Source organism: Oryx dammah, unplaced genomic scaffold (assembly GCF_014754425.2).
Source record: "Oryx dammah isolate SB20612 unplaced genomic scaffold, SCBI_Odam_1.1 HiC_scaffold_11, whole genome shotgun sequence".
Classification (NCBI taxonomy): domain Eukaryota; kingdom Metazoa; phylum Chordata; class Mammalia; order Artiodactyla; family Bovidae; genus Oryx; species Oryx dammah.
Window position 1 is genome coordinate 26,901,354 of NW_024070195.1, and position 12,604 is coordinate 26,913,957.

Below are 12,604 nucleotides of genomic sequence, written 5' to 3' on the forward strand. Positions count from 1 at the left end.
GCATGTGGGGAACAGAAAATCAGAGAAATCTAAGCAATTTTCCTAAGGAATGGTTTATTTGGGATTCAAATTCAGGTCTCTCAATTCTAATTAGGTGACCATTACATTGTACTTGTTAGCTTCTTGGACTAATAGTAATAGATGGATTAGACAGTGTTCTTATCTTACATTAGTTCTTTATTGAGGCTTTATTGGGACTTATTTTGGAAGCACAAATCATTAAATAGATATAATTTATTAGAATTTACCAAAAAATTCTTAAAGGCTTTGGGAATTTTTAAAATATATTACAATGGAAAATATGGAAATGTTGAGAACAATGAACACCTCTAAAGAAGGTTGAGTACAGAATTGATGCTTTTGAACTGTGGTGCTGGAGAAGATTTTTGAGAGTCCCTTAGACTGCAAGAGCTCAAACCAGTCAATCCTAAAGGAAATCAACCCTGAATATTTGTTGGAAGGACTGATGCTGAAACTGAAGCTCCAGTACTTTGGCCACCTGATGCAAAGAGCTGATTCATTGGAAAAAACCCTGATCCTGGGAAAGACTGAGGGCAGGAAGAGAAGGGGGTGACAGAGGATGAGATGGTTGGATGGCATCACCAACTCAACAGGTATGAGTTTGAGAAGACTCTGGGAGATATGAAGGACAGGGAAGCCTGGTGTGCCGCAGTACATAGGGTTGCAAAGAGTTGGATACGACTTAGTAACTAAACAACAACAACATAAACACTGTTTAAATTTAGGAATGAGAATATAGACTAGTTTGCTTAGAAGTTATAAATTCAGTTATAATACGTTAAAATGTAGAATAGAGATTGTTTACTTAATATTTATTAGTCAAGTACTATATTCTAAATTTTCTTTTAAGCATCAGTTATGTATTTGTTAAATAATGCATATGGTTTTAAAAACAAATAGAGTATAAGCATTTTATTTTTAAGGAATTTAGTGATGTTTTGGAGAGTTCCCCTCCGCCTGCCAGTTAGAAGAAATAATTGAAAGCTTGAGAAAAAATAATCAATAATATTAAAGAAAAATAAAGAATCTCATAGTTTTCTGGATACATTGCTCTTTCTAGTGTAAAGCAGAGACAAAAAGGGAAGATTTATTTCTATAAAGAGCTCATAGGGGAAATAAACTCATTGAATATGTTTGCTACATGCCTAAACAGACTCATTCAGGAGTGAATCACTTATTTCATAGATTGTCATGTTTTTTTTTCTTCAGGATTAAATTATGAAAACATATTTAATTACTAGAAGTTGGTTTCATTATTTTTATTAGGGAAACAAATCAAAACAAAAGCCCACATAGGAAAATAAATTTGGTGCCTCATTTGGCTTTAACACTAACTGCTGCATATATTAATAAAAACTTACTAATTGAGTTACCTGAGATTTACAAGTTTATGCCTCTTCACATATGAATGCACCATTCACTACAAGAGTTGGAGAGAAATTTAATCATAAAACTTCAGGTTAATATAGATTCATTAATGATATATTGAGGTCAATAGAGTTATGTGTATAAAGCCAAACTCTAGTTTAATACCTGACCTCACATTTATCAAAAACTCTTCACTTTTAGGTCTTCTGGGGATTGCAAGGTCTAGGTTTTTGCCTTTGTTGTCTTGTTTGCTTGTCTTTTTGAGTCTTGAGTCCTCTGAGCTATCAGAACCCTATGGACCTTGTTTCAAATAGTAACACCAGTGACCACTGGCATGCAGATATCCCTGAGATCCTGTTTTCATTTTTTTGGATTAATACCCAGAAGTGGGATTGTTGGATTATGTGGTGGGTCTAGTTTTAAGTTTTGAGGAACTGCCATACTGTTTTCCGTAGTGGCTATACCAATTTACATTCCCACCAACTGTGTATGAGAGTCCCCTCTTCTCCAATTTCTTGGTGGTGGTGATTTAGTTGCTAAGTTATGTCTGACTCTTGCGACCCCCATGGACTGTAGCCCACCAGGCTCCTCTGTCCATGGGATTCTCCAGGCAAGAATAGTGGAGTGGGTTGCCATTTCCTTCTGTAATTTCTTACCAACACTTTTTAATCTTTTTTTTTTTCTTGTTAAAAGCCATGCTAAGCAGATATCTTCTAGTTCTGACTTATATTTCCCTAATGATTAGTGATGTTGAGCACATTTTCTTTCTCTTTATTTATAATTTAAAAAATTTATTTATTTTTGGCTCTGCTGGGTCTTTGTTGCTGGGCTTTTCTCTAGCTGTGGTGCACGAGCTTCTCATTGTGGTAGCTTCTCCTGTGGAGCACGGACTCTAGGGCACGCGGGCCTCAGTAGTCATGGGGCCTGGGCTCAGCAGTTGCAGCTCCTGACTCTAGAGCACAGGCTCAGGAGTTGTGGTGCACGGGCTTGGTTGCTTTGTGGCAAGTGGGATTTTCCTGGACCAGGGATAGAACCCATGTCTGTTGCATTAGAAGGTGGATTCTTCACTACTGAGCCACCAGGAAAGCCCTGCATATTTTCATATATCTATCATCTGTCTTTTTTCTTGGGGTGAAATGTCTACTCAGTTCCTTTGTCCATCTTTTAATTTAGTGGTTGCTGGATGAGAAAGATGGGAAAATGAAGAGATACTAGTCAAAGGATACAAGGTACTGTTATGCACGATGAATAAATCCTAAGGAACTACTGTACAACAAAATGCCTATAGTAAGCAGTACTGTGTTGTAGACTTAAAATTTGCTAAGAGAGGAGATCTTATGTTGTGTTCTTATTTCAAACTGATAATTAATTAAAAAGCTTAATTAATTAAATAGTTAAAAGAAACTTTTGGAGAGAATGGATAGGTTTATGGCCTAGATTGTAGTGATGTTACGTGGGTATATGCATGCGTGCTTGCTCAGTAGCTTAGTCATGTCCAACTCTTTGTGACTCCATGAACTGTAGTGGGCCATGCTTCTCCATCCATGGGATTCTCCAGGCAAGAATACTGGAGTGGGTTTTCATTTCCTTCTCCAGGGACATGAATATATGTGCATCTCTAAACTCATTAAGTTTTATACATGAAATATATATGGCTTTTGAATGTCAATTATACATCAATTTTTTAAAATATTAAGTTGTCTTTTAAAAAGGCAATACCAAGTTGGCTGCTCTGAATTCTTTGAAGCCTAATGGAGAGAATGGAGGCATAACAGCATCTCAAGATTAAAAACACAAAACAAAACAAAGAAAGCCTGGAATGCGAAAAGGCACAGATTCTTTTCTATTTCTATAAAAACAGCAGCACCTTCTGGTATTTCTCTTTCAGAATTCGGGCTTTAGAGGACTGATCTGATACAGTTGGTAATTTTACTTAAAGACCTTCCTATTAAATAGATTCAAACTATTTTTGAAGAACAGATGGTATAGACTAGAGGAAGAGATAAACACTGTATGTTAAACATTTTATTGATCAATTAAAATATCATAATTTAAAATGTTGATTCTACTGTGGGAATTATGCATGTCTGTCTGTGATGGAGAAAGACACTGAGATGGTGTATGTAGGGAGTGGGATGGGAATTTATTGTCCAAAGTTGAAACTGGACTCTTCTCATGAGGTGAGAATGAAATGAGCAGCCTCCCATCGCCCCGCCCCCCACCCCATTCCAAACACACACACACACACACACACACACACACACACCAGACAGGCAGATGGCTCTTCTTCAAGGTGTAAGGAAGCTGGCTTTCAGTCTTGAATTATGTGCCTCGGGGTGCTTTGAAAACTGCCTATTTTTAAGATCAGTTTGAAACAAATGATAGAGTAGAATAAAGAAACCACCTGTGTGGATTTGAAGAAAAAGTCAAGCTATAACATTAGCAGCTCTTTGCAAAGAATATAGTTATAGAAAAACCGCATCCTTGTCTTCTACCACTTCTTTGTTCTGCTTTTTCTACAAGAGCGTGAATTCTTGATAAATAAATATCAGCATCTTTGTAAATTAGACTATTTGACATTAATTTTCATTAATGTTAACCTTTCATTCCTATGAATTAATTATGTGTAACAATTTCCATTCCATTATAAACATACTTTTGTTGGATGTTTTCATAATTGTGAGAGATAGGCTATTTGGGTAGATCGTGAGATTCACCAAAAGCTAACCAACTATAAAGGAGATAAAACATCACCAATCATTGTGTACGTATGTATATCTAAGTATCTGTTAGGTATGTAGAACAGGGAAAAAGAGTCCAAAATGGCGGTGGCTACAAGACAAGGAAGGGAAAAGCCCGCGAAAATGAAACGAAAGGCGGTCCGAGGACTGGAGTGAGGACCTCAGTTAAAACAAACAACACTCCTGGCTGGCCCAATTTACATAGGACAGGCCCAGGGAGAGATAAACATATAAATAGAAGAGCCAAAGCTAGCTCTCTCTCTCTCTCCCCACCACATGCCGGGGCGCTCTTCTCCTCGTGTCTTTGGATCGATGTGCCCTCACGCCTCGAAGATGGATTTTCCTGCTTTCTTCTAAATAAAACAGAGCTGTAACACTGAGCTGTAACACTGCTTTGTCTAAGAGCTATAACATGGTCCATTCAAGACCTGAGAGCTATAACACGGTCTACCTAAGACCTGAGAGCTGTGACACGCCGAGGGGGCTTTAATGTCCATCACGCCAAATCTTTGTTGTGACGAGACAAAGAATCGAGGAACATACACTCGCGTGACATCTCTAAAATAGTTACTTTAGAGACAGAAACATTCTTTTCTTTTTCAAAAAGGAGGATTGGGTCATTTAATAGTGATTGAAATGGTATTGAAACTTACTTTTCCATTGTTTCACATATTTATGAGAAAGTATTGGAGCTAAGACTGAATATAGAAATAAGCTTGTTAATTATGGAAGGTGCAGGAAAATAGCAAGCCTGCAAATAGCCTTGTATGTTCTACTCTGCCCTTGTGTGCCATGACTTTCCCCTTGATGTCAAAGCCATGTCCAAAGTTGGTGTAGGCTGTGTTCCTGACAACAGCAGGGTTGTAGTGGAAACTGTCTTCACCACCCATGTTATGGGCCTGATACAATGAATCCAACACAAGCAGTGGGTCTGCCTGCCCCCAGTTGTGCCCCATTTTATTCTCAGGATCTGTGTCCTTTGCCCTTGGTCTTTTTCTACAGGATTTAGATGAATGTCAGACCCTTGAAATGCTACACAATGGTGACTTTGATTCTCTGACTTTGCTGGGGGAAAAATTGAGTTTAAATCTAGAGTTGAAATTATATGCAATGCTATGGTAGTCAGGTCATTCTTGATACAAAAGAAGACTTCCCCTGCCATTAGAGATATCTGTCTTTTGATTTGGCTCAAGCTTTCTGGTCTTAAGGGTAGCTATGCATTTGCAGAAGATGAATGCTTTTTTTTTGTAATTGCCTTGCCTTTGATACATGGGGAAAGTTGGGTAATTCTTAGTATTAATTTCCCAGATATTATTTATAAAGGTTTATCCTTCTTGTTGTCAAAATACAACCCTTTTAGGGGTGAAAAACCCCAAACACTGCTTGGGGAAAAAATACTAGAATAAAGATGGCGGGATGGTTAGTGTTTGATGGATGAACAAGTGGAAAGAGGGTGTAATTCGGAACCAAGAGGCACTACCCCATGGCTGGTCCTGAGCTCCTTTGGGGGCAAAGCAATCTTTAATTACATCTGGTACTCATTAATTCTTTTTGGAGTCTCTTTCCAGATCTGTTCCCCCATCAGCCTCCCATTGAGCAACAGAAATTCCAGATGGTTCCCTCCATATGCCAGTGCTCATTCTCTTAAGCAGGATAGATTGGTCACTGACAGAGCAGGATGCAGGAGCACTGGCCAAGTCAAGCCAAGGTGAAAGCACTGGGCCACAGTTACGTTAGAGATAATCCATCATTCATGTTTCTAAATGTGTTATATGTATAACTGCTTCTGAATGTTTTCTCTGAAACACCTTGAGTAATTTCCTGGAAAGCATGGTACTTCTAGACAACGTGGCATATTGATCCTAACTGTCTACACCTGGAGCAGAGAGAGATCCTCTAGAACCTGTCATTATAGCTGAGAGTCGTTTTGGACCTGATCTGCTCTGGAGCCTACTTTAGGATGATTTGTTTGTTTGTTTGTTTGTTTGTTTGCATCAATTGCAATGCCAACTGTCATGTCTGTTATTGTAATGCAAAGAGAATTACTTGATATGTCTTTATAAGTCATAGCTTTATTTCATCTTTGCAGAATTTTGTTGTAATAGGCACATGGACAGACTTCCCATTTTGAAGTTTTGAGAATGAAGATGAGATCAGTCCCCATATAATAAAAAATATGTTGTTTCAAGTATGTTGCCTTGTGTTTATTTATCTGTCTTCATCCGATGATGGGAAACATGTCTGACTCATCTTTTAATTCTCACCACCCAGCAAGATGTGGCACATATTGAGGAAGGAAAGGAAGCAAGAAAAAAGTGTGACTAGATGGATCCAGGAAATTTCAAAGTGCAGTTGGCACTGAAAAAAATAAAAATAGTGTTTCTACTCTTGTCTTCATCTTATTCTTTGCTTCTAATGACTTTTGGATTTTACATGTACGTGTGTGTGCGCGCACGCACTCTTTGCTGTTATTTTTTGAGCACCTACCAAAGTCTGGGTATTGTTCTATGTGCTCAGCAACTCAGTGAGACGGTGACAGGTATAGTCTGTGTTGTCATAGAGCTTGTAATAGTTAGGCTAACTGGGCTTTGTGGGCAATTTATTGGTTTATTTGCAATTTAAGACAATTAGGAAAAATGTCTTCTAAGGGGAAATGTGATAAAGACCAAAGGGAAGATTTTAAATTCAATGTAATTGTCACATTTTAACTGAAAGGTATATTCAAAATAAAACATTTATTGCAGAAGTTAAGTTACTTTGCACAATCAGGTTCAATAGTCAAAAGTTGGTAGAATGGGCCACAGACTGGAAGAGATAAAGGTTGTTTGTATCGAATGCTTATATTTAAATGTGTTTGCTTAAAGTAATTTCTGTCTTGCTTTTGAAGTCACATTAAAGTTATGAACTTATAAAATGTATGTGAAACCTATAACATTCTCTAGATATTTCACTCTTGTTTAAATGTGTAAAAAGGAGCAGATGTGAAATTGAAATACATACTTATTTTCATCTGTTTAGTCTGATTATTCATTTTACATCAGTCACTGATAAACTCTGGAAATTTAAGGTGTGTAAGGAACTCAGCGTATCTGAGCAACATTTATGGCACAGCTTTATCTTTGATGTCATAAGAAGCGCTAGGGATTTCTTAAAAGGGGTGTTGTCTTCTCCTAAGGAATAACAGTGGGGGAGAAAGACATAATTATGTTGAGGATCAGCCCAGTGACAGCTCCTTCCTTATAAGCAATAATCATGTGTATAATTATCATAAAATTTTTTAATGCTGTGTGTTATAAGAAGGTCTAGGGTATCACTAGAGAGTGAAAGAGAGAGATTTGCATAGAGGAGTGATGGATCCAATGCGGAGACTTAATAGCAGATCTAAAACTCTGTTGCTTCAGATGGATGAGGATATGGTGTGGATGTCGTTGGATCATCCTCACATCCTGAGAACCAGCGTTCTGCTATTTAACTGAGACACGAGGAGAGGGAGAAGGTGTGTTCAGGAGAATTTAGGGATCAGGTCTAGAGATGTCACACTTCAACTCTGCCGACATTTTCTTGACTACCCTGAGTCACATGGCTTCATTTAATTGCAGAGAGGGTGGAAAAAGTAGACTTAACTGTGAACCCAGGAATAAAAGGGAAGTGGTTGGTTTACAACCCTGCAGTGTCTGCCATAGGAAGATGCGGTGGTCTTATCCCTTGGACAGAAGGCAGAGACCAGAGAAGATAACTCCTGAGAAGTCAATTTGGGGGGCAGGGCCTTAAGAGCAACAGGATGCATTGTTTTCTGGAGTCAGATGTGAGATTACGTTTAAAAATTCCTTAAATATGAAACAGAAACAGACTCACAGCCATAGAGAACAGACATGTAGTTACCACGGGGGAGAGGAGGCAAGGGAGGGAAAGATTGGGAGTTTGGGATTGGCAGATGCAAACTACTATATATATATAGTGGATAAACAACAAGGCCCTGTTGTATAATATAAGGGACTAGGACTATATTTGATATCTTCTAGTAACCTGTGATGGAAAAGAATATGAAAAATCACAGATATATACACCTAACTGAATTACTTTGCTGTATACCAGAATCTAACACAAGACTGTAAATCAACTATATTTCATTGAAATAAATTTCAGAAAATCCCTTCAAAATCTTTGCATGTGTCAGTGATTACGGTATTAAGATGTAAGCAGAAACACTTATTTGATATCTTCAATTTGGGTTGAATTACTACTGAACTGCAAAAAGTAACACTTACTACTTTGGCACACATGAAGCATTTATTGTTTTAAAAGATAATTTTTATTCATGTATTACTCTATTGTCACTTTCAAGTAAAAACCAATGTTTTTTCTCCTGAAATTATATGGAAACTACTTTTAGAAAGGTGAGATGAAGAATAATGGTTTCAGAACTCTGAACCTCATGAACTCTAATGAGTTCATCCAGCTGGTGAAAACAATACAAATAATGAATATATTAAGTGCTTATTGAGCATGTAACAAGCACTTGGTTTTCTTGGTGGGACTGGGGGATTGAGAGTGTCTTACTAATACTCTTCAGCACTTTATATCTATCGATTCATTTAATCTTAACAAACATCCCATGAATGAAGAAATATTTTTATTATCATTCTCATTTTATAGATTAGAAAATTGAGGCACTGAGGAGTAAATAGTTGGTCCAGGCAGCTGGTCAGTAGCAGCTAATTCACAGCCAGAGTCTGACTTTAGAGGTCAAGGTCAAGTGTGCTTGTCTACCTTTCAAACACCAGAGCCTAGGAAGGGGCAGGGACAAAGGGTGTGGAGTTTATCTGGACATCTGCATTAAAGCAGCCTTGGGGCAGGGTTAGAGTCATCATCAATGCCTTTGGCCATGCCCCTTGGTTTGCAAAGCAGTGGAAGAATGTATTCATTCTTCTCTTTTCCTCTGCCTCTTCAGGAAAGCCTAGCCTTTGCAAACACTTTGTTTTTCCACTTCCTGCCCCTGACCTGGCCCGAGCAGCAATGCAAGCAGCTCCTGAGCTGCATGGAGAAGAACCCAGTATAAGTCACCGGAGGAGAGGAGGCAATTCCTGTGTTGGTTACATGTCTGAGCAATTTCTTTTCCTTCTGCAGACAGGACTGTCCTTGTGGATACTGATCTTCCGCCCCTCAGAGGTCTCTACGTGATGGGGACTCTAGAATTCCCTGTGGACAGAAGCAACGTTCTAAGCGTGGCCTGCATGCTCATTGCTGGTGGGGAGCTGAGAGTTGGTGAGTCAAGGGCAGCAGGACTGGGAGCAGAGAGAGGCCTTGGGAGAGGATAGTGTCTCTAGCAGTTTGCTTAAGGGGGTCTGGGGAAGGCTGAGGCAAGGAGGAAGTTTACTAGCAAAAGTTCTCCCCAGCCAGCTTTGGACACAGACAGAGGTGACATTTGTTGGTCACTCCTGTCCACCCACTATCTACAGTCATCTGGCCCAAGGGTCCTCATGCTCATTGCAGGGCTCTTTTTGCTTCCACCAAGCCACACATCAATTGTCCATTTAGTTCTCTGAGTGAGAATTTACCTGTGGCTCACTCTTTTAGAAGATCTCGTAGGATGGATTGGTTAGCCCTTGATCAACCAACCCAGAAGAGAATTTCAGTTGGTGTTGTAGTGCAGATCCTTCAGAGAACAGACCTGGGAACCAAGCTGATGTGCTCATCCTGGGACAGTAAAGAGAGAAAACTAGGGAGAAGGCAAGCAACTCACTTGTCTCCCACTGCCCCACAAACCCATTAACTCTTCTGTCTAGTTGTGTTTTATGACTCCCTAGGAAGCTGATGGAAGGGCCAAAAGATGCAGTGGAGCTAGGAGATGAGGGTCCTCCCCCTGGGAATTGAGGGGTGTTGCAGGAGAAGTGGATCTGGGGTGATGAGTTAACCAAGTCTGATACATTGAAGGGGTAAAAATGTTAGACACTCAGTCATATTCGACTCTTTGTGACCCTGTGAACTGTAGCCTGCCAGGCTCCTCTGTCCATGGATTCTCCAGGCAAGAATACTAGAGTGGGTAGCCAACTTAAAAATGTGAGTTGTCTATTTTATATATAGTATAATGTAGTAATATGTATATATCAGTCTCAATCTCCCAATTTATTCCCATGTCTTATCACTTGGTAACCACATCTATTTTCTATATCTATGACTCCTGTTTTGTAAATCAGTTCATTTGTACTCTTTTTTTTTTGAAGAATCACATGTAAGGATGGACATATATACTTTAAGTTCAGTTCAGTTCAGTCGCTCAGTCATGTCTGACTCTTTGCGACCCCATGAATCACAGCACGCCAGGCCTCCCTGTCCATCACCAACTCCCGGAGTTCACTCAGACTCATGTCCATCGAGTCAGTGATGCCATCCAGCCATCTCATCCTCTGTTGTCCCCTTCTCCTGCCCCCAATCCCTCCCAGCATCAGAGTCTTTTCCAGTGAGTCAACTCTTCGCATGAGGTGGCCAAAGTATTGGAGCTTCAGCTTTAGCATCAGCCCTTCCAATGGACACCCAGGACTGACTATATATAAAATAGGTAACTAATAAGAAACTTCTGTATAGCACAGAGAATTTTACTCAACACTTTGTAATGGCCTAGGTGAGAAAAGAATCTAAAAGAAAGAGTTCATTATTTGAATGAGAGGTAGAGGAAGCTGCATGGCGTTGGTTTTCAGACAGCAGCATTAAGTTGTGTATAACTGGGACACACTCAGTACTGGGAAGGGCCTCTGGGAATAAATACCCAGATTTCACTCTCTGTCCTCCCCCGTCTCCTGCTTATGCTACCGTTTAGTCAAACCCAGCCTGAACTCCGAGTCAAGGAGGGCTCACTGATGTCCTCTGTGTGGATCAGCTGCATCCCAGGGCAGTGAGCTGAGGAGGGCAGTGTTTGGGAGTGAGGTTTGAATGCTCCCCATCACATTCACTGGTGGAGAATGGTTCTTCTGTTAAAGCAGCCAAAGATTCAGCTTTATCTAGCTTCATTATGCCAACCGCATTGTCACCTCTAATTCCTACTGTCTTTACATGTGCTGTCTCAAATACAGGTCTCTGTGTTGTACACTTGCATAAGAATTGCTTTGTTTTCACCTGGGTTTTAAGGAGACGTAAGCGCAATATTTTTTCTCATCTCTGTTTCGATCCATCTTTCCACAGTGAGGAAATTCTTTTGGCTCCTGATCTTTTCCTCCCAGATTGATGTCACTTGCTCATTGGTTTAATATTCTGTATCTTCATCCAGTTAACTGATTGAAATATTAAATAAAACTGAGCCTTGTTCCCATTAGTGGAAAACTTATTTTAGGTTGACATCCTCAGTTGCTAACAGAGGTCTTTTTTCAAAAGATTTTTTAGGTCTCTGAAGTCACTTATTACTGTAATTCAAACTTGCTGCCTGGAAATTTGTACCTTAGAAGAGAAGTGACACAGTTTCACTTTCCAGTTTGACTTACACATTTCAAATCCTATTTTTAATTTTGCCCATTCCCAACTACACTTTCATCTGTTACTAGACAATGGCATGTTCTTTTTCTCTCTGCTTGTCCATGTGTTCCAGGCCTAAAGGTTGATTATCCAAAAGGAACCCATCTGCCCAATCCTGCGTGTATGATGCCTGAAGGGAGACTTTCAACCCATCTGTCCCATTCTACCACACCCTAAAGAAATCCCGACATGAAATAGATAATAAGACTAGTTAGCAAAGAAACCTAATAGATGTGGGCATTGGCGCAGAGCAGTGCCAGAGACTGTCTGCTTTCTGATGCCATTTGATCCAAGTCCCAGCACTGTGGAATTATATTTCTTGGTGGTCCTGCTTTTAAGGCAACTGGTGCTGGCGAAAGGTACCAATTGCCTTTTAGTAGGGTGGAATCATAATGTTAGCATTAGACGGGAAGTTTAAGATCAAAGCTCTGCTTCGAGGGCTACAGCTGCATCACAAATGCCAAACTCAATTTCATTCTCTGTTCAGTGGTTGTCTCGTTAGTCTGATAAAACATTTAAGATAAGCTGAAAGTATTTCACTTGCTTGTCCATCCTATCATTCATCATGATTTTTGCTCACTGCCTACCATGTGCCAAGTTCCACAAGAGAGGTTGGATATACAGACATAGAAGTCATGAACCTGGCTTTCAAGAACTGTCTCAATAAAGCAGCAGAGACAAATAAAATCATAACTGAAAGTGTGACCTCTTCCAACGTGGAAAGGGATTAAAGATAAAAGAAGAGATCTGAAAAGACACATATTTGTGGATAAGCATTATACCTTCCAAAATCACTGCAGATGGTGACTGCAGCCATGAAATTAAAAGACACTTACTCCTTGGAAGAAAAGTTATGACCAACTTAGATAGCATATTCAAAAGCAGAGACATTACTTTGCCGACTAAGGTCCATCTAGTCAAGGCTATGGTTTTTCCTGTGGTCATGTATGGATGTGAGAGTTGGACTG

The 12,604-nt window shown here is 39.6% G+C and overlaps 1 protein-coding gene across 1 annotated transcript in view; it reads left to right on the plus strand.

Annotated features, from left to right (window-relative positions):
- Positions 1-12,604, plus strand: part of PKHD1 (PKHD1 ciliary IPT domain containing fibrocystin/polyductin) — a 452,170-nt gene that overhangs the window by 275,748 nt on the left and 163,818 nt on the right. Inside the window, exon 52 of the mRNA XM_040249475.1 lies at positions 9,258-9,395. Within this exon, the coding sequence (XP_040105409.1) occupies positions 9,258-9,395 (138 nt within the window). The remainder of the gene's footprint in view (positions 1-9,257; positions 9,396-12,604) is intronic.